The sequence below is a fragment of the Eschscholzia californica genome, unplaced genomic scaffold (assembly GCF_041429995.1).
Source record: "Eschscholzia californica isolate CP2 unplaced genomic scaffold, dmEscCali1.0.p SCAF_6, whole genome shotgun sequence".
In the NCBI taxonomy this organism is placed as follows: Eukaryota; Viridiplantae; Streptophyta; class Magnoliopsida; order Ranunculales; family Papaveraceae; genus Eschscholzia; species Eschscholzia californica.
In genome coordinates, this window is record NW_028238483.1 from 1,482,512 (window position 1) to 1,503,126 (window position 20,615).

The 20,615-nt window shown below is 35.3% G+C and overlaps 1 protein-coding gene and 1 long non-coding RNA gene across 2 annotated transcripts; both read right to left on the reverse strand.

Moving 5' to 3' along the window:
* Positions 1–7,512: 7,512 nt before the first annotated feature.
* On the reverse strand, positions 7,513–17,542 carry LOC147530737 (uncharacterized). The gene is made up of 7 exons (XM_086647008.1): positions 17,372–17,542; positions 16,826–16,833; positions 16,235–16,303; positions 12,011–12,122; positions 9,707–10,307; positions 9,038–9,508; positions 7,513–8,618 (listed from the first exon to the last, which is right to left on the reverse strand). Exons 1-7 carry the CDS (start codon positions 17,540–17,542, stop codon positions 7,513–7,515), a joined length of 2,538 nt encoding a protein of 845 aa, XP_086503134.1.
* Positions 17,543–18,887: 1,345 nt separating this feature from the next.
* On the reverse strand, positions 18,888–20,496 carry LOC147530738 (uncharacterized). Its single transcript, XR_015227926.1, has 3 exons — positions 20,421–20,496; positions 19,299–19,417; positions 18,888–18,962 (listed from the first exon to the last, which is right to left on the reverse strand). It is a non-coding gene; the product is annotated as an uncharacterized LOC147530738 (long non-coding RNA).
* Positions 20,497–20,615: the final 119 nt, after the last annotated feature.

Here is a 20,615-nt window from a genome sequence, read left to right on the forward strand (position 1 = left end):
TGGCCATGGAGCACGGGACGCGACCAGTGCACAGCAGCAGCCACGAGCAGCAGCGACGAGCAGCAACGGGACGCGCACAGGGCCGGTACACAGCTCCATAGCTGCATGCCTGGATCTTCAAGTAGCTCGAGACGCATCCTCATGCTCGGAACAGCAGCTACCAGCTCGGGACGGCAAGAACATGCACGGGAGCTGCTGGCCGGACCTCCTTGGTACTTGGCCAGAATTTCAAGCTTTCTTTGGCCGGATTTTTCTATATTTTCCGACCATCATCTTGTTCTGAAACCTTGGGGCTTTTGTTCCCCTCATCTTTGACTAGCTTCCCATGTGGTTTGATTTGATTTTGGTTGAAGATTGCTAGAGAGTAGAAAACAAGGGTTTAGCTTTAATGGAGGTTGAGTTCTAAATGGAAGAGATGATGATGGTCGCTATGGGGAACCCAAAAAATTTCTAAGGGAAGATCGGTTGCAACTAAAAACTCATATTTTTCGACGATCTTAGCCTTGAACCACATCGAAAAAGGGGGATTTTCTCATCATTTTCTTTTCCATTTATTGTTCATTCAATATTTTAGCTAACTCTTGTATTTGAATACTTGTGAAGCATGATTTGATTTATGATGAATTACTTATTATTTCTTAAATGCGAGTTCAATTAACTTTGTCTAATTTTATGAATTAGAGGCCTCGATCTTAATCGTCTATTGACACGTAATTAGATAGTGCGTACATAGCTAGATAGTCGATGCTTAGTAACTTTTGATCGATTATACTTATGGTGACGCATTATACTTTGGAATGTCATATTAGTTCATTGATACGTAATTAGATAGTGCGTGCATAGCTAGATAGTCGATGCTTAGTAACTTTTGATCGATTATACTTATTGTGACGCATTATACTTTGGAGTGTTAATGTATGTGGGTGAAGTTATTTAACTTTCCAATCTAGTTGATAATTAGTAGTAATCGTTATCAATCTTGTGAACCAAAGTATCTCTCTCACTTGACTTTCACCCGAATCTTGTCCGACTTCTTGCGACTCTTCTCCTGAATCTCTCTCACCTCTCTCTTAGATAGTTTATTTAGTTTTATTTGTTTTCTTATTTCTTACATATCAATCATCAAATTTATGAAGTGGGGGGTGTGTGTGTGTGTGTGTGTTTTTTCTAAGTTAGTTATTGACATTTTGATTATTGGGTTAAACTCGCCTTCAATATCCGAAGTTGCCTACCTATCCTCACGAATTTACTAACATACTATAACTTGACCCCGTATACTTGCGGGAACAGACCTATTTTAGGCCTATCACCCATCAAAACTAATTGGTAATTGAGTTTACCCCCTTCAATAATTGGTAATTGTGTTTACCCCCTTAGATTTAGAATTTTTGTCAAAACACTAAGGACATGTTTGGCATGTGATAATAAAATTATAAATAAAGTAATATAAACAAAATCAATCTTTAATAATCATATTCCCGACCAATCAAACAATAAAGTAAGGTAGAATCTCTACTAGGAATCATATTGAAGAATAATTGCTTTTGTAAGACACAATTATTTGACGTACGCCAAACACAACCTTTGTGTTTTTGCCAACAATAGCAAGTCTGAGGGGGTAAGCTCAATTACCCATCACTGAGGGGGGTAAGCTCAATTAGCAATTAGTGACAAGGGGTAAACCTAAAAACCCAAGAAAATAAAGGTGCCTATAATGTAAAAGTTGAAATTTCAAAGAATGTGACTTCACAAATAAAGATGGCCACATAATGACTTTTCATGGGAGTGCCTTCAGAAAATTTTGAGAATCTTCTTCTTGTTTTCCAGCTCAAAATTGGGAGCAAAAAAGGGTCTACCGCCTAATACACATATAAAGGTAGATTTGAAAATAAGCTAAAAATTAGGTACCTCAAAATCACTTAATTTAAGGTATCCGTTTTTAAAGTGGATTTTTTTTTTTAATCTTTAGAGCATCTCCAATGCAACACTCAATTTACAAAACTCAACTTGACACATAGGATTACTTGAGTTTTTGACAAAAAACACTCTCCAATGCAACACTCAACTAGAGTCTCAATATGATTTGGCAACAATAAATATTGAGATACTCAAAAGAAAACTCAATTGTTGAGTTTTCTATTGAGTATCTCGACATTAATTGTTGTATTTCAATTGGTCCACATCAACATTTTATATATTAAAATAAGAACCAAAAGTAAATTTAAAGTAAAAGTTGAGTTTTTTTAAGTGTTGCATTGGAGATGAATTTTGAATTGAGTATCTCAATAGTGCAACCTAGGAAAGAGAAACTCAATTCATATTTGACACATTGGATTAATTGAGTTTTTGTTGAGTGTTGCATTGGAGATGCTCTTAGGGACTTAATTTGCTATTAAAACCCAAAATACAGGTTTTTAACCAAAAAATCCTAAATTCATCCACCATTGAGCAAGGGAGGTAGAACCAAAAATAAAAGAGAAAAGAAGAGTCGAAAAGAGGAGGAGCGAATAAGAGAGACGTGACAGTTGAAAAATAATAATAATAAGAGAGAAGTGACAGAAAAGAGTGGAATCAAAGAGAGAAGCAAGACGTCGTTAGGGCTTTTTGTTAAAGACCATGGACACTTCGTTTTAATTCGTGGGCTTATGGATTTTTCAGTTTTTTGACCGCCTAATAAGAAACTCCACTGAGGACGCTAATTTTGGGAAGTTTTGATCTTTTTTCAACTCTTTCAACTCCAATGCTGTGTTCCCGATACAGATATGCAAATTTTTTTTTTCAATTTTTAACATACATTATTAATTTCAAATATAAAATTTGAATTTGATATTATTCTAGAGAGGTAGAGAATCTTTTAATAAAAAAAATAGAAAAAGAATTGACAAAAAAAGATTTAACACAGTTAGATTTAAAAATAAAATTAGATAAATTTCCTTTTTAAAAAATAAATAAATTAACACATTATTATAAAACTCTCAACGGTCACATTGGCAACTGGGAACCCGGGCACATTTGCAACTGGGAACTCAGCTCCAAGGCGCCCGGGTTAGAGTGGTTGGGCTCCAAAATTTGAATTTGAGAGCTCCGGTCCAATCACATTGGATATGCTCTTGGCCCTTTTGCATAGAGATGTTTAGCAGCGCCCAATCACAAATTGGGGCCCAATAAGAGATGTCCAGGTCCGCAAACTTTTCGGGTTTCTCGGGTATCGGGCGTTCGAGTATCAGGTTTTCACCAAAGTTTCAAAATATCTCGGTTGAAATGACCAAAATATTTCTATTTCGATAGTACCGAAATTTCTATTGAAACTAAACTTTAATTAAGTTTCTCTTAACAATGTTGTGTCAAGGACACTCCCCACTTGAACAATAGATGTATGTATATCTATATTATACACTTCGAATACTTTAAAAATATATTTATACAATAGTGTAACCCGTGCCCATGGGGAACATACAGTTCTTCCGATTGCTTAACAGATCGAGCAAACTATGTGAATGAGCATAAATTACAACTGAGTGACGCACTTAGTACTTATTCGTCATGTTTGTAGTTGTTTACTTTCTTCAACAACACATTCTTATAAGAAGCACTTACAACGTAAAAATAGTCTTAAACATAGAAGGTGAGGTGGCAGAGAGAGATGATGAGATGGAGGAGAGAAGGTGATGACTAGTTAACGATGTTATCAGGATCTTTAAAAGGGGGTCATCTGGGTAGTTTTGATTAAGTAGGGGGCTAGACAGGAAATCGGTCACAAAATTGGGGATTATTTGGGAAATATCCCATAAAAAAAATTTATATCATACATTTGCAGAAGTTTAAATGGTCAAGTAAAGATATATCTTTTCAACAAAAAAAAAGTAAGGAAATAGCCTCAATGCAAAACTGGTTCTTTCTTTTAAATATTACGATGAAAGATTTAGTACAATCAAATACATCTTTAAAAACATGTACTCGTATATTTTAATTATTTAATCATTTTATAATCAACTACCTTTTTTTTTTGTTGAACGATAAAATCAACTGGTCCGGGAAGGTCAAAATCTTCTTCTCTTTTGATAGGGTTAAAGGAAATAGAAAAATCAAACACAAAGACTTATAATTTTAATCTAACTACAAATTCTTTACTTTAAATTGAATGTCCTCCAAATACAAGAGTATCAATTAGTTATTAATAAACTCGATGTGTGTAACACGATTTTATATGATTCCCTAAATGCTTAACATCATTATAATCAAACCTTGAAGTTAGAAGGTGAAATATATATCAAATTAAAAACGATAATGACTTTTGTTTCGAAATGAACACAAAATATGCTATAAGAATAACGATAAATTGGCCTTCCGGATCAATGGGAGTGGTTCTGAAGTTGCCGATACTATTTAATAAGTTGTTGATATAGTTAAATAAGTTGTGGAGTTGTTCCGGTCATCATTTCTTATCCTTTGAGTCTTGTATTCTGCTACCATCTTCGTACCTTCAATAGTAAACTTTAGTTGTTGAGCACCACAACCCCCTTTACTCTTCTTCAGTGGTTGACCCAAATCATGATCTTGTATGTCAAATTCATTACAACCATCACATTTATGTTTGTTCTTAAAGGCATATTTGATAAATGCTTAACATCATTATAATCAAAACTTGAAGTTAGAAAATGAAATATACATCAAATTGAAAAAGATAATGACTTTCTTTCAAAAAGAACCGTGACAGGATATACTATAAGAAAGACGATAAATTAGCCTTCTAGATGAATGGAAGTGGTTATGAAGTTGTCGATACTGCTGAATAAGTTTTTGATATTGTTGAATAATTTGTTGATACTGTTGAATAAGTTATTGATACTGTTGAATAATTTGTTGATACTGCTGAATAAATTGTTGATACTGTTGACTGAGGATATTTAGGACGTTTTAGACAAAGGACTAAAAATCTATAGATCTTTAAGGGTGGATCTTGGACCGAATTTTTCGTAACTTCTGGACTTTCAATCTATGGCCCCTAATCTAAATTTCACTAACAAAGTCTTGTATTTAAAAATGTTGTTCTTGACAATTTCACAATATTTTCTATATACATGTCAAAGTGATGACAAGACCTTTTTTTCATTGCCCCCAACTTGTCAAGTGGTTAAGTTAAGAAAAGGTGAAGAGGAAATTAAAGTTCATAAAAAAAAAAAAAAAAAAACTGGGGCCATTTTTCAACCAAAACTATATTACGTCTTAAAAGACGTCTTTTGGTTGGTTGAATCATATGTTTCGCTTCTTCCTTAAAGCATGTATGGGTGAAATATACTTTTAGAATTTTCTTCAATTCCTTGATAACACAAGTAATTGAGATCTCGGAAAAGATCATCTCTGAAATACTACCTCTGGAAGGCCATTCACTTTTTTTTTTTTTTGAGAAGCCCATTTACTTTAACAACGGTGATGCAATGCCTGACCACTATCCCGGTCCAATCCCTGCTGGAGTATGTGGTCGCATTGTGTCATTTTTCTTACTTTAAAAGTCTTTTTAAAGTATGGTAAAAGATATCATAGCAACCGAAAATTGTGATACAATAAAAATGTTAACAAAAAAATTCAATTAAAGTCTATTTTGAGGAATTAAGCGATTAAGCAATTTTATTTAATTGAAAAAAGGGTTAATTTCGTTTTGGCTCCTAATTTGTGACCAACTGGTCGTTTGGCCTCCAATTGTGTCTGGCAGTTTATTTTGACTCCCAATTGTGCCCGACAATTCGTCTTGACCCCCATTTTTGTCAACCATTCTAATTGTGCCCTTGTGGCATTTCTGCAAATATAGAAGAAAAAATATTTACAGAAACACCACGAGGATACAATTGGAATGTTTGATAAAAAATGGAGGCCAAAATCGGACACAATTGAAGGACAAAACAAATTGCCAGACACAATTAAGAGCTGAAACATCGAGTTCGTTATAAATTAGCAGTTAAAAACAAATTAAGTTTATGACCCTATTTTTAAGATTTCACAAATCCTAAAGATTACATATACATGGTAAAGATTTAGTATGAGAGATTTTTGGTCAGATCTTAAAATGGATTAATCATACCACGAGTCATGATTTAGTTGGATAAAAAACACCCTATGACACGTCATCAACCCACTTGCTTCATTTTGTCTGCTAAATTAACGTCTCTGTTAGACTATTATCCTTGTATATATAATAGGGTATATCCCGTGCCCAGGCACAGACACTTGTGTCAATCAAACGTTACGAAATTTATTGTTATATTTTATCGAAAGAGGGAGATTTTTATTAGTTATTATTCTTTTGTATTATTTTTTTTTTGTTTTTTTCTCTTAAATTAGTTATTATTTTATAGAGAGAGAGATTTTAATTTCTTTTTTTAACCTTTGAAATTTATTTTGTGTTCTTTTTTTCTTAAATTAGTTATTTTATTTCTAAGAAGGAAACGATTATTGTTTTTTAAATATGTAACTTTATTTCTACGAAGGACTATATTTTAAATTTTGAGAAGGGCTTCTAGACAATATCCTTTATGAATGTTTGTCCCAGTCATCGTTTTCCCTTCTGTTTTATTATTATTTTATTGAGAGAGAGATTTTGATTTCTTTTTTTAACCTTTGAAATTTATTTTGTGTTCTTTTTTTTCTTAAATTAGTTATTTTATTTCTAAGAAGGAAACGATTATTGTTTTTTAAATATGTAACTTTATTTCTACGAAGGACTATATTTAAAATTTTGAGAAGGGCTTCTAGACAATATCCTTTATTAAAATGATGTTTGTCCCAATCATCGTTTTCTTTTCTGTTTTATTATATAGATATTCATCAGTTTTCTAACCATATCTATTCCCTCAGACAAAATTTAGTCTTCTCTAATCTCTCCCTAATCTTTATTTAATGGCGTCCAAATTAAGAGTTTCAATCAGCTTCTGCTTTCTAATTGTCTCTCTCTTAACCTTGTTATAATCAAGGGTGATGGTATCTGCTGAAGAAGAAGAAGAAGTTGTTAAATCTCCAGAGCCAGTTCTGACTTCACACTAGCTTCCATGAAACTATTAGCAAACGTTCTTTCATCGTCGTCGAGTTCTATGCCCCATGGTAGTTATTCTTTCTTCTTATTATTACTATTACCTTAACCGATTTTCATATGCTAGTTAGATTGCAATTTAGAGCATCTCCAATGCAAAACTCAAAAAAATCTCTATTCGTCCTATTTGTCAAGTTCCAATTGAGATTCTCACTCCTAGGTGTCGAAAATAGAGATCCTCAATTCTTGTATGTCTCCAATGCAACACTCTAAACTCTCTTATTTTACTTACGTGTCATGGTTATTTTTGTAAAAAAATAATTAGTTATTTTGGAAATATACGAAGACTTGATTTCTATTGGTTGAAATTTTTTTTTTTTTTTGAGGAAAGCAAATTCCATTAACCAAAAACATTACATAGTACACCCTAACCAAAGAAGGAGGGTCATAATATGAAACAGATTTAACCATAGTACTAGACCCGAAACTTAAACTTCTGTTGATGACGCGTCCGCAGCCAAATTGTGTGCCAGCGTGTTGTTCACACGAGGGCAGTATGCAAGAGTGACATGCAGCTGACACGTGCGCTCCCGTAGGTCGTTGATTTCATCCAGTAATCTCCATGGGATGATTGGATCTACGGTTGATATTAGATCAATCAAAACCCTAGAATCCCCCTCCACTATATAAAAGGCTTCTCTTCTGTCTTCCATCATCTCAACCGCCGACCGGAACCCTAAAAGCTCGCTATGCAAAGGCGAGATCGGCGTGAACAAATCTGTCCTGATCTCGGTAATATTTCCGTTCTCATCCCTCGCTACAGCTGCACAAGCTGCTCTTGTCTCCTTATAGGATCCGTCGAAGTTAATCTTGATGAATCCCGTCGGTGGAGGACACCATCCATCTGTAGACACCAAGTGATCTGATAAAAGAGGGTTAGAGGTTATAGAGGCATACCTGAGCTCTTCGTTCGTCGTCCACCAACATCTCTTAAGATCCAGGGCTACATTATTAAAGATAAGTTCATTTCTCCCTTTCCACCAATTCCACATTAGTGTTGTTAACCAATACCATCTGTAATCCCTGTTTTGATTTGATTTGAGAATGTTCTTGAGTCTGTCAATAGGGTGTAAACTAATTTGTTGTCGATCTATATCTCCAGCTAACCCTAATAACTGTTGGAATGTCGGACAACTACCAAAAAGGTGTTCAACGGTCTCTTCCTCATTGGAATCACACATTCGGCAAATATGAGGTATCGAGTTGATTCTTTTCCTTATATTACTGAGGTTTGCTAAACCGTCATGGATTAATTTCCAAATGAAGATTTGTATGTTCGGCTTCATCTCTTTCATTTTCCAGAAAATTTTCCATGGAAACTCTAGGGCTTTATCATTTAACTGTGGTAGTGTTTTGATTTCCGTATAATAAGACTTAGTAGAGAAATTACCCCCTTCTGTTGGACTCCAAATGAGCTTGTCCTTCGGATGTCTATATGAGATCTTCATTTCTTTGATTGCCTGAGCTGTTTGACTCTCGAAATACCTGTTTATGAGCTGAACATTCCAGCTGTTCGTTTGTTTGATAATTAAATCTGCGACCCAAAATATGTTAGATGGTAATTCTTTAATCATGTCTGGTCTGTGATTGGGTGTATGAGGGATCCAAGGGTCCATCTGAATTTTTACAGTCGACCCATCCCCGATAATCCACAAGACATTTTTCTCCATTGTTTCTCTGGTATGTAGGATTGATCTCCAGAATGGAGAAGGAGAATGGGGGGAAGGGATGACCAAAAGTCATCAAAGGTCAAATACTTGCCCTTCAGGATCTTGACCCAAACAGAGTTGGGGTGTGTCAATAGCCTCCAGGTCAACTTAGCTATTAGGGCCTCGTTTACTTGGGCTAGGGTTCTAATACCCAGTCCCCCTTTATGTTTGGGGCTGCTTATAATGTCCCACCTAATAAAATGAATTTTTTTCTCATTATCCTCGTGGCCCCACCAAAAGTTACGCTGAGCTTGTTCGAGTTTCTCTATGACCCCTGTAGGCAGTAATTGATAACTAAAAGGATAAGTGCAATAAGGTCCGAGTACTGATTTGATCAATACCGTTCGTCCAGCCTGTGTGATCATCTTTTTCTTCCAACCTGACAAGGATTTCTGGAATTTATCAATAAGCCACTCATGACTTTTAATTCGGTTACCTGGCTTTAAGAGGAGAGCGCCAAGGTACTTTGCCTGGTCCGTCATTTTTGGTGCTCGAAGTTGATTAACAAAGAGTTGCTGGGTTTCTACCGGCACACCTCGGCTGAACAGTAGGGAGGATTTCTCGAAATTTACCTTTTGCCCCGAAAAGGCTTCGTATTGAGCAATGAATTGTAATGTATATTCTAGATTTTCCTGGTTTGCATTACCAAAGACAATCAAGTCGTCCGCAAATAAAAGATGAGAAATGCTCGGACAGGCTTGATTGATCTTATACCCTGTAAATTTCTTTTGATTTTCATAATGAGAAATTAAGAGGGAGAGTGATTGGGAGGTAAGAATAAAGAGATAGGGTGATAATGGGCACCCTTGTCTCAGGCCCCGAGAGGCCGAAAAGTCACCCACCAAATTCCCATTAACCTTAATATTAAAACGGGTGGTAGTAATGCAACAATTTATTAACTTGAGAATCGTACCTTGTAGACCCGTGGCTGAGAGGACTGTATTGAGGAAGTCCCAGTTAACCCTATCATAGGCCTTTGCCATATCCATCTTAAGCGAGAAGGCCCCTTTTTTCCCTTTGGCTGAATTCATCGAATGAAGAAGTTCCTGGGTGATGATGATATTATCCATGATTTGCCTCCCAGGAACGAAAGCGTTTTGTGTCCACATAATGTTATCCTCGAGATATGGTCTCAATCTATTTGCAATGATTTTCGTGATGAATTTATACACCGAGTTGCAAAGGGAGATTGGCCTGAAGTCCGAGGCCTTACTCGGGTTCCTGATTTTAGGGATCAAGGCTATTGTCGTCTCATTCAGCTTGGGATCAAAAGTGCCAGTGGTAAATGTCTCCTTTATGAAAGTAACAAGTTCCGCTCCTATTACCTCCCAATTGTGTTGGAAAAAGTGGCCAGGTAATCCATCTGGCCCCGGGCTTTTCATCGATCCCATCGCAAATACGACTTCCTTGATTTCCTCTTCTGAAGGAACCCTAGAGATATGGGTCAGGGCTTCAGCTGAGAATACCTTATAAGCATTTAGAACCTCGGTTGGTGGAGCAGTCACCTGTTCTACCTGAAATAAATTCTGAAAAAAGTTAATTAATTCATTACAAATTTCACCTTCGTTTGATGAGAGTTGTCCTGAATTGAGGCGTAGTTGATGTATTCTATTTTTCTGTCGCCTTGTAGACATTGCTAGGTGAAATGTTGGTTGAAATTTAAATATTGATGAGTTGGACAATTAGAGATATCTCAAGATGACACTCTGAAAATAGAGTTTTGCATTGGAGATGATTTTTTAAGAAAAACTCAAAAAATCCTATGTGGCACTCCGAGTTTCTAAGATTGAGTTTTGCATTGGAGATGCTCTTAAACAAGGGTATTTCTTTGATTAAAATTTCAATTTTTAGAGATTTTTTTTTCCAACTCTGCATTTTGGAATAGGGTGCTTCTAAAGGCACCAAGACAAAAGGCTGTTAGCGTTCGGAAATTTTATTGACTCGTGTCAATAGCTATTGACCCGAGTTCTTTATAAGCACTGGTTTTTAATGTAGGTGATGTTCACCTTCGTTTGCTTCTTCTATCTTCTTCTTCTTCCAAAACAATACTTATTTATATTTTTTCTAAAACAAAACCCTAGGTAGAGTGCACTAAGAAATTTAGTGTTTAATATCTACTTGAAGTGAAAAGATAGAACATGATCCAAACAACGAGTACATGATGGAACCTCTTTATATTTATACGATGACCTACGAAAGACTCTTACAGATAAAACTAGTTTCGAAGTTCATTAGTTTTAAAGCTATTGTATTTGCAACCTGGTGGCAAGGTGTGGGTATAGCATTGTTATGTGTGATCGGTGTATTGCCGAAGGAGGGGTCGACAGCTTTTGGTTCTCAGAATGAATCCTACTTATTCTCTTAGTTGGGCTCATCTTTTCTTGTTGTGATGGTAGCTACCATTTGATATGGTTGCCAATATATGGACAAACCAATTTCTTAAATGGACAAAACTATTGGGTGTAAAATTACTAAGAACTTTTAAAGGGGGGGCAAGTATGAGTTTTGCAGTTTTAGGTGCAGAATCGTATCCCAATTTTAGTTTATGCGTTAGGGTTTCCTGATTTACGGTGAACAGATTCACGATCTCAGACTTAATTTTAGGTTTTCATTTTTCTGATTTCTCTTCAGGCTCAATATAATTAAGTAATTGTTTCAAAAAAATATATATATATATATATATAAATAAGTAATCAATCATTGGTGTCATTTTTAGCTCTATGTAATGCAGATCATAGTGAGAAAACCCCTGAAATTTCATTTGGATATCACCATTACTTAACAACTTCAACATCTCCTAAATCAGACCACCATCTCCTAATTCAGGCTACCATCACGATCTCCTTCTTTCTTATTTTAGAGAGAAAAAAGAGATGAACTACAAACGAACTTCTTCTTGCCACTAGAGATGGGTACAGAGAGAGAAAGAGAAAATGAAAGATTACGTTGACTTCAAGTTTAGAAAAGAGGGGTTGATTAAGTTAGAGAGATGAACAAATAAAAGAGAGGAAGAAATGTGGACGGATGCTCATCGGGACTGGAAGAGAGAGAGAGTTGGAGAAGTTTTTGTTTGTCCCCGTGAAAATTGATTAATTATTTTTCCACCCCATGCTTTGTTGTCCACATAAGAAATATATTTGTCCACGCTACCTTTCATATTACAAACATTTTAACTTAGTTTTATTATTTTTCGGTTTAATTACTCATTATCTCTTACATTTTGTATCAATGACTTCACATGTTTCCTTCTTGTAAAGACTTCTTCAACTTTAAATATATTAGTAGACTTCTTCAACTCCACTCCCGGAAATTGCATTTCCAGATGGTACCTACAAGACAGGAGAAACATAAATGCCACACGATTTTCAAACGAGCTATATGAGTGAATGAAAAATAATAAAAGAACATGAAGTAACGAATTTGGTGGCATGATCAGGAAAACTATTAACATGGAGAAACATGCTTGGAAACATACAAGAAATCATACATGAAGGCCTCGATTCTTAACCTTTACATTAATCGGCTATGGGTGTGGAGCCCTCTCTATTCTTCACTTGTCATAAGTGGTTTCCCAAATGTTACTAAATAGAGCTAAATTAAGCTAAAATGGAAACAGATAGCCAAGAAACAAAACAACGAATATCGGTATAGTTTATATAGAAATAACTAACAAGAGACTCAAAGCCGATACTAGGTTAGGCTTATCATCGACCTAAAGGGGTTAATCTTTTTCTAGGGGTGCAAATGTACGGTTTTTATAAGACTGTGACTTTCGAAGGAAGAAATCGGAGTATGGAACAATATTAACTAGAACACAAATTGCTCATGTACGAGTCCACGTACCAATGCGAGATACACTACCATGTTAGTATCAGGTACACCTGGGATATACCTATTCAGTACGCTATCTTCGGTTGCGGTACGTTTTGGACTATTTCCCTAGAGATCATATACTCACTATGATGCATATAGAATAGATACACCTACTCTGAGAATCCTATATCCGTAAAACTTAAAATGTTAACTAGTTAACTTAAAAAGTTTTGGTTAACAACTCAACTAGTTGAGTACATACATTTTCATGAAGAAATAGGGTTGGTTAAGGCGAAAGATCTCGGTATGCCAAATTTGGAATATAGAATCTCGAACACACCCAAAAGTGGTACGAGAATCCAGTACACAAGGGGGTGGGAGGTAGAGTATTTGGTAACATTGGTATGGGATGAGCAGAATTGCATATAAACTCAGGATCCTTCTTAGAAAATTAATGGTCATTTCAACAAGGAAATTTCTAATGACTAAGGTTGTGTTTGATAGCAACTAGGGGAAAGGAAAAAAATAGAGAAAAATTTGCTCGGAGTAAATTTTTCACAGAGAAACATTTACCTTATAGACACTTTTGCATTTTCGGATGTTTGATTCGTAAAGAGAAAAAATTCCAATTTTCTATTTTCTCAATTTTCTATTGTTTGTTTCACGGACCCAAAAGTTTTTGTTTAGATATAGAAAGAGAAGCAAAGCAAAATACAAGTTGATAAGAAACAATAAAATTAATACAAAACACAAATTCGGTATGTTTATCAAATTCAATATTGTTCATCATGGTTATTAGGGGTGAAATCAGGTTGTATATCAAGTAGCTTTGCCAGGTAAAATCGGATAGTCTTTGTTGATAAATCTTGAAAATCCTGCAAAAGGTATGAACCAGTGTTTTTTCTTACAGACAAAATTCTTTGTATATCTGTGGTGGTGATAATTGATCGTAGTAGGGTAACATTTAAAGTTATCAGTTTTTACTCTACCATTAAAGTTTGGATGATAGATCATTGAAATCTCTACATGGACATTACTGTTAGATGGTGATTAAAGAACCATGGGTAGCACTTTAAGGCAGTGGAGATTTATTACAAAAATAAAAACTCTCTGAATCTAGAGAGAGAATACTACTTCAATAAATATTTTGAGGTTATCTTTCAGCATCTTCACTCAGTATTGGTACGAATAAAAAGAAACTTAATTGAAGATTACGAAGACCATAAAAACCCCTCTCTGTCTCTCTCTCTCTCTCTCTGCAACTTTTGTGAAAGGAGAAATTCAGAACGGGAAGTGAGGTATATGCATTGAAATAAAGTGAAGGCTTTTTTGGGAAGTGTGTTAGGAGTCAGATGAAGAATTGAAGTATGAAACCCAGGACGAGAGAGAGAAAGTAGTATTGAGAGAGAGGTATGTGACAGAAGATGGGACGTTTATGAGGGAAACAACGGCAAACTTTTCTTTGAAGAAAGTTTTTCTCTGTTATAAGGCGGGTCAATAGTTTCTCTACTTTTGAGGAAATTCGGGAAAAAATAATCACGTGACAAAAGATTTCACTTTCCCAATTTTGTCAATCAAACACCGGTAAAATTCTATTTTAGAGAAAAAAAATTCTTATTTCCCCGGGAAAATGGTCTATCAAACACACCCTAAGATCACGACACTACATAAAATTCTCGATAGTTACTTAGTTGAACAATATAAGCAAATGTAATAATAGAGCAAGAATAATAGCATTACCTAAGACCTATATAATGATCTCGGATCCACCACAAACAAATAGATGACAAAATATCCAATCATAGTAAGTTTATTAGAATACAGAAGTAAATCCTCACTACATTAGTTATGTGTGGCTCACCAATTGTCCACGAGTAAGTGGCATTCGTAGTTCAATTTAGTATATTAGGAAGTATGATACTTCCAGAGTTTTTCCATTAATACTACAAGCTTTTTTCGTCTTCCATTCCTTCCCTTCAAGGATTAACCGTGATCTCCTTCATAAGTAATTATTAACAACTAATTTGCTTACTAATTAAGTTTGGACTAGATTTTATCATATTTATCTTAGATAACTTCCTAGAATTGGTATTCTCAATCGTAGAAGCTTATTATGCATTCGTTCTTGAAGAAGTGAAACTTATGGTTTTCATATCTTAATGTTTTTCATGACCGTATTTGCATTAGGAAGTTGATTGCTTTATTTAATTTGTTAATATATTGTATAGATAGTATGCAAGTCCTTCATATTGTATGATCTGGCTTGGGCATTATGACTTGTGAATTGAGAATCCATGGTATAAGGAGCTCACAAAAGCTACTTCTTTGCAGGATGGAACATCATAGCGAGGAGCTGAAGTTATCAACGAGTGCCATCAAGGATAATGGTTTGGTATCCAGGGAGCCGGAGGTGTGGTGAGACGTCGAAGGTAAAGTTTGACACAAGTTCGTAGTGCCCTAAGTATGCAAATAGCTGTTGGTACTAGATCATTGTTCTTGCTAAAGCATGAAGGTTAGGAATCTAAGGGAACTTAACTAAGCATGTATAATGTGTCATGTGGTACTGCTACCTGAGGTAATGAGGTTTGACTTATTATAATATGTTGGTCACTGTTGTACTCTACATCCGACTCTAGACATTTTCTTCTCATTTATGGCAAGTTGAGAATGTTTGATCTCTATACTCGCTTTGGAGAAGGCGGAAAATTAAGAATACTAAGTTCAAACTTCAAATAAATCTTTTTGGAAGTAACCTATTTTTGTTAGGTTCAACTGTTCAGGTTTCATACTTGCTTCTATTGTAGTTATTTAGGTACTTTATATATTATAATTCTTATGTTGGTAACTCTCTAGTTATAGTATCCTACTGCATGTATAAGTGTTCGATTGATATGATATACAAATTTGGAGATGACCCGACTGACCTCTATACAGCAAAAACGCCTAATTGCTTTCCAAAGTAAAACCTATGTAACATGGTCACTCTATTGTTCTTTGTGTATGTTGGATACGAGCGGCTCCCATAGGAAAGTCGATACTCCTAAGGGAGCCAGTCAGCTGAGTATGTGGGTTTCTATATGTACGTCTTGTACAAATCTGCACCTAGGCGTGTTCTCGTGTTAGGACCATTCAATACAGTTAATGATTTTGTGGTGCTGTAATGGTTGGTCCCATACTTGTGTTGTCCATGTTGCATACGTCAAGACTTAATTTCATTAGGAGGAAAAGTAAAATTGAGTAACTAACGCACTGATCATGAGTATGAATGCAATTTAAGAGGCCAGAAAAGCACATACAAATCTGAGCAGATTGAGACTATAACAAGATATCAGATAGCTTTACAATGTCTATATTCACAATAAGTAGCTACTGATGTGCACTGTATATCATGTAGGATAAATGCAAAAGATTAGCAGAGTTAGTTCGCGCAGTAATACTATGGCGAAGGAAAAAAAATTATGTGCAAATAAAAGCCAGGATGTGAAGCAATCGAGTTAGAAATGATATGGACATTATAAGAAATTGCAGAAATTGAATGCGTAGAAAGCTCATGGAAGTTTGTCATCCCTAGTCAAAATTTCTTTTCCATTACAAATGTAAATGATTCGGTTTGGTTTTTCTTTTTTACCTTGCTAGGTATTCTTTCTCCACATTATCAGTAGGTCCAGCACGAACCAATGCCTCCCTAGGTAGAGCACTGGAAAATAAATGATAAGGAAAATGAGAAGTACACTTGAACACGCAATCTCTGTTTCGTTTTCCTTTTCAGATGTATTCAAACAAGAAGAAAGGAACGAGTTTTTTTTTCACCACAAACCAAATAAAATACATTTGCTGAAGAAGTCGTAAGCATATCCAGTTTCTTAATGCACACAATGGTTCTTGAAAGGCTGATCATTTAACATGCCCTTCAGCTCCAGTTTAACCCATAGGTACCCGAAGAAACTCGTTCTCGTTATATGGTACCAATGTTTTAATATATGACAAAAATACTAATATGGAAACAGGATATATAAATACGACATGGACACCTCATCTCATCAAACAACAAAACTCAATTATAAACTATCATTACCAATATCACTTAAATACGCTTATCATTGTCACATGCTATGTTGTTTTGGGCGTGAGGCGAGGCGACAGACCCATCGCCTCGCTTAGGCGAGCTGAGGCGACCGCCTCAAACAAATAGTATATATTTTTAGTAATACATACATACCTAAGTACCTAACATAAAAATAACTAAATAAACACTCAAATACCAAAATTAAAGGTATAAAACTTAACATCCAAGCATTCAAAAACATTGATAAGATAACATATCTTATGAGATTATGAGATTGACAAGCACACAAACCATATAATTCACATAATCCCATCACAATATACAAAGAAGTAACAAAAAAAAGTATGAAAGAGTTGCTGAAAATTGTTGTAAACAAGTAAGTAAACAACTAAATTTTATTTTCTCAAGTTAATAGTAAGTAAAATTAGTTAAGAGTAAATAAACAAGTTAACAATCTACTTGTTTTATTATGATTGTTATACTAAAATTTATTTCATTGTGTTGCATATCATATGTGAATTAATCCACAGGACAGTCACTGTCCCTGGTTCAGTGGGAGTAAACCTCCACCTGCTCTATGCAAATCCATGCTGCTAACAGACACACTCTCGGGTGACGGCTTCAATCAAATAGAGCATTCAAATGGAAGGAGAAAACAAGAATAAGAACAAAAACAGAAATGCTAGTTTCGTTTCTTACCGATTGGGAACCTTGGACAGCAATTGATCCCTCGAAATCTGTAGTAGTATCCACAGGGCGAGCAGGATAATTTACAACCTTCTCCCCCAGTTGGCTAGGCACCAATGAACTGAACACAGATACCACATTTACCTCGTCAATGTGAAGAAATATGGGCACTATATGCTTCATTGTACACAATTACGATAACTAAAAAGTGATTCTACGTTAAAAGAATGATCTACAACAAATACAGCAAATAGAGACGTACTTGCGCCCGGGTAAAGGATCAATCCTGAAATACCTGAAAACAAGAAAGTGGATAAACTATGCTTAGAGAGAGAGTAGTTAGGAGGTTTTGCAATAATACAAAATATTTCAAGTCAAAGTACATCAATAAATTGAAGTGTATAAAGTTGTTCAGCCATGATTTCCAATTTCCATTACAGTGCAGAGCCTTTAAGATTAACAACCAAGGAGTCAAGGACAATACAGAATCATTAGTGCTCGCTTTGGCAAGACATACATGAAAGTGATGGAGATCAGGAGATGTGACAGAAGCTTTCTGTAACTAAGAATTATAATCAATGAAAAAAAAGTAAACACAAGAAAAATGAGAAATACAAAGCATAAAAAATAAATTGCAACCAGTAGAACCTTCATGTATCACATGATGATTAAAAGATAACATAAGACCCTTTATATAGTGTCAGCCAAGTGACAGGTTTAGCACCTTTGTGTTGCTAAATCTCCTCTTCCCTAAATTGACTAAGAAACTTAATATTTTTGCTGCTACTAACTTAGTAGAGTTCACTAAATCATTTTCATGAGTAACCTTTTCATAAGCATAAATATTAAATGTCTCTTCATGCAAGGATGATTAATGACTTATCGAATAAATGACAGACAATTCTCTATGTGTACGTAATAATGGTGTGGAGCAATATAAATACAACTAATAAGACGCTAGGGGCTGCTTCTTAGAGTGCATTGGTGCTTCCTTGTCCATAATAGGCATGGAAGAAATTGAACCGAGACAGGGAGCAATTATTATAAAGGTTTTATTTACATATTAGATAAAGGTATGGACAAGAGCCTAATAACTAGATAACTTCTTCAAACGTAATGTCAAGACTCAAGAGCAGCTAATATGATTTACCAATCACATTCCTATCTGACTAATATATCACATTGAATCTTCCAGTATGTTGCAAGACAGATCACAAATGCGAAGAGAAAACATTGGGCCTAGAGGAGATTGTATAGAACGGATGCAGACAAGATCGAAAACATATTACTCGTAAAAAACTAAGACAGGGTACACATTTTTGATAAAACAAATAATAAAACGTAACCAAGAGTTATGAAATTAAATGTATTACTCATGTTCCAGGGCTTGTGCTGGTGAAATACGCTTACAAGGATCATACCTGCAAAGAAAAGAATCAATATTATAAAACCATTCAAGAATTTAGATGGTGTACTCTTCAGTTCACAGAAGAGACACAGGACAAGTTTGATATTAGAAATTTACGCCCCTGGATATGTTGTTGGTCAGATTGCCAGTGAGGAAGATGCACAAGATCTGGCCACTTCTCTTGTGTTGGATGACCTAAATTATACATAAATGATAGAAGTCAGCAACGGATAAAAGAAATAGAAATAGACCTAGGACTTTAAATATCTTGTCAAGCTGATCAAACTGCATCAATAAATAACCAATATTAGCAACATAACAAAGAAGATTTTGAAAACCCCCTAAAAGCTTAATAATGGAAACTAAATCAGTATAATATGTAGAACCTGAAAAGGGTTTGGTGTAGCATTGACTTCCACTCCTTGAAAAAGAGGCTTTAAAGTCGGTAACTCCGTAAAAATGCATACAACAGCCCACATATCTTATTTCAATTTTAAAGAAAGTGTATTTAAGTCAAGAAAGAAAACTTACAAAAATGATTTATCTGGAATTAAAGAGTGTAATATTGAAGGGAGCATACCAACAGCACTCGTGTAGTGCTTGGCTCCCAAAAGCAACTCAGGTGCACGATACCAAATTGTTACAACAACCTGTTGTTGTTGACATGTGACAAAGAAACAGCTAAGACAGGAGTTGAAAGTGAGGGATGTAAATAAAAATTAACGGTCATAACACAGGAAGATTCAGCGAAACACTGCAGACAATAAATGTTGACGCAATGGAAATTTGGTGCAATCATAGAACTAGGTAACAGGTGAGATATAACCCATCATTTCCATTCTGGGGAACTAATTATACTAATCTAAAACTAAGCAGAATTGCGACTGTACATTCTTAGGTCCTTCATTAAGTTCAGGTTGCCTAACATCCTGCAAGCATCATACAGTTCTAAGCTATACCTTTGGCTGGTCCCTGACCCCGCCATGTCTATTCTTTTCCAATAATCAGCCACGTCAAGTTCATGAATTCAGCAAGAAGCATGACTGACACCAGCCTTAGTATGAAGTGTTTCAAAATCTTCTCTATAATCATTATTTTTAGCAATCAGACGCAAAACAAAGCCAAATTTTTAAAAAATAAAGAATTTTGACCAGTGTGCGATGGCAAAGATAATACTTCAGTGAAGATGTCATATTGGTTAAGAATGAGAGAGAATACTATGATACTACCAAAAGTGATACTATGATACTACCCTGGAAGACATTAGGATGAGAACCGTAAACCAGTTACAGATCTTTCCAACGAAATAAGAGCTCTTTAGAGATGGAGCATGTAACCTAATGTGAGAAAAAAGGTTTGAACTTCCTTAGCACGATCTCTTTGAAGCGATAATACTTCGAACTTTTCATTGCTGGAAAACTTATTCGACTTGCCCACTCTCTTCTCTCAGACATCTTGTATACAGAATTGCAAATCATGCACGCAATGCACTCCAGAAACGAGATGCAGTTTGAAGCCAACGAGAAGAGGCAATGCACATACACAACAAAAGGAAACAAGGGACCAAGGAAAAAAGGGAAAAATCATACAAGCAAACATAGCACGAAACTGACAAAGACTAACGTTGACCAGAAGAAAGATAGTGATTCCTACCCCATTTTCTGATAAATGCTTCAAGGGGGCTTGGTATATTCTAGCAAGTCCAAAATCAGCAATTTTTACAACTCCTTGTTCCTCCACATCACCCATGACCTGCTCGAAATACGTTATTTCATTAATCAGCAATAATCACAAATTAACGTATAATAGGAACAACATACAAATATATTGAAGGCCTACCAGAATGTT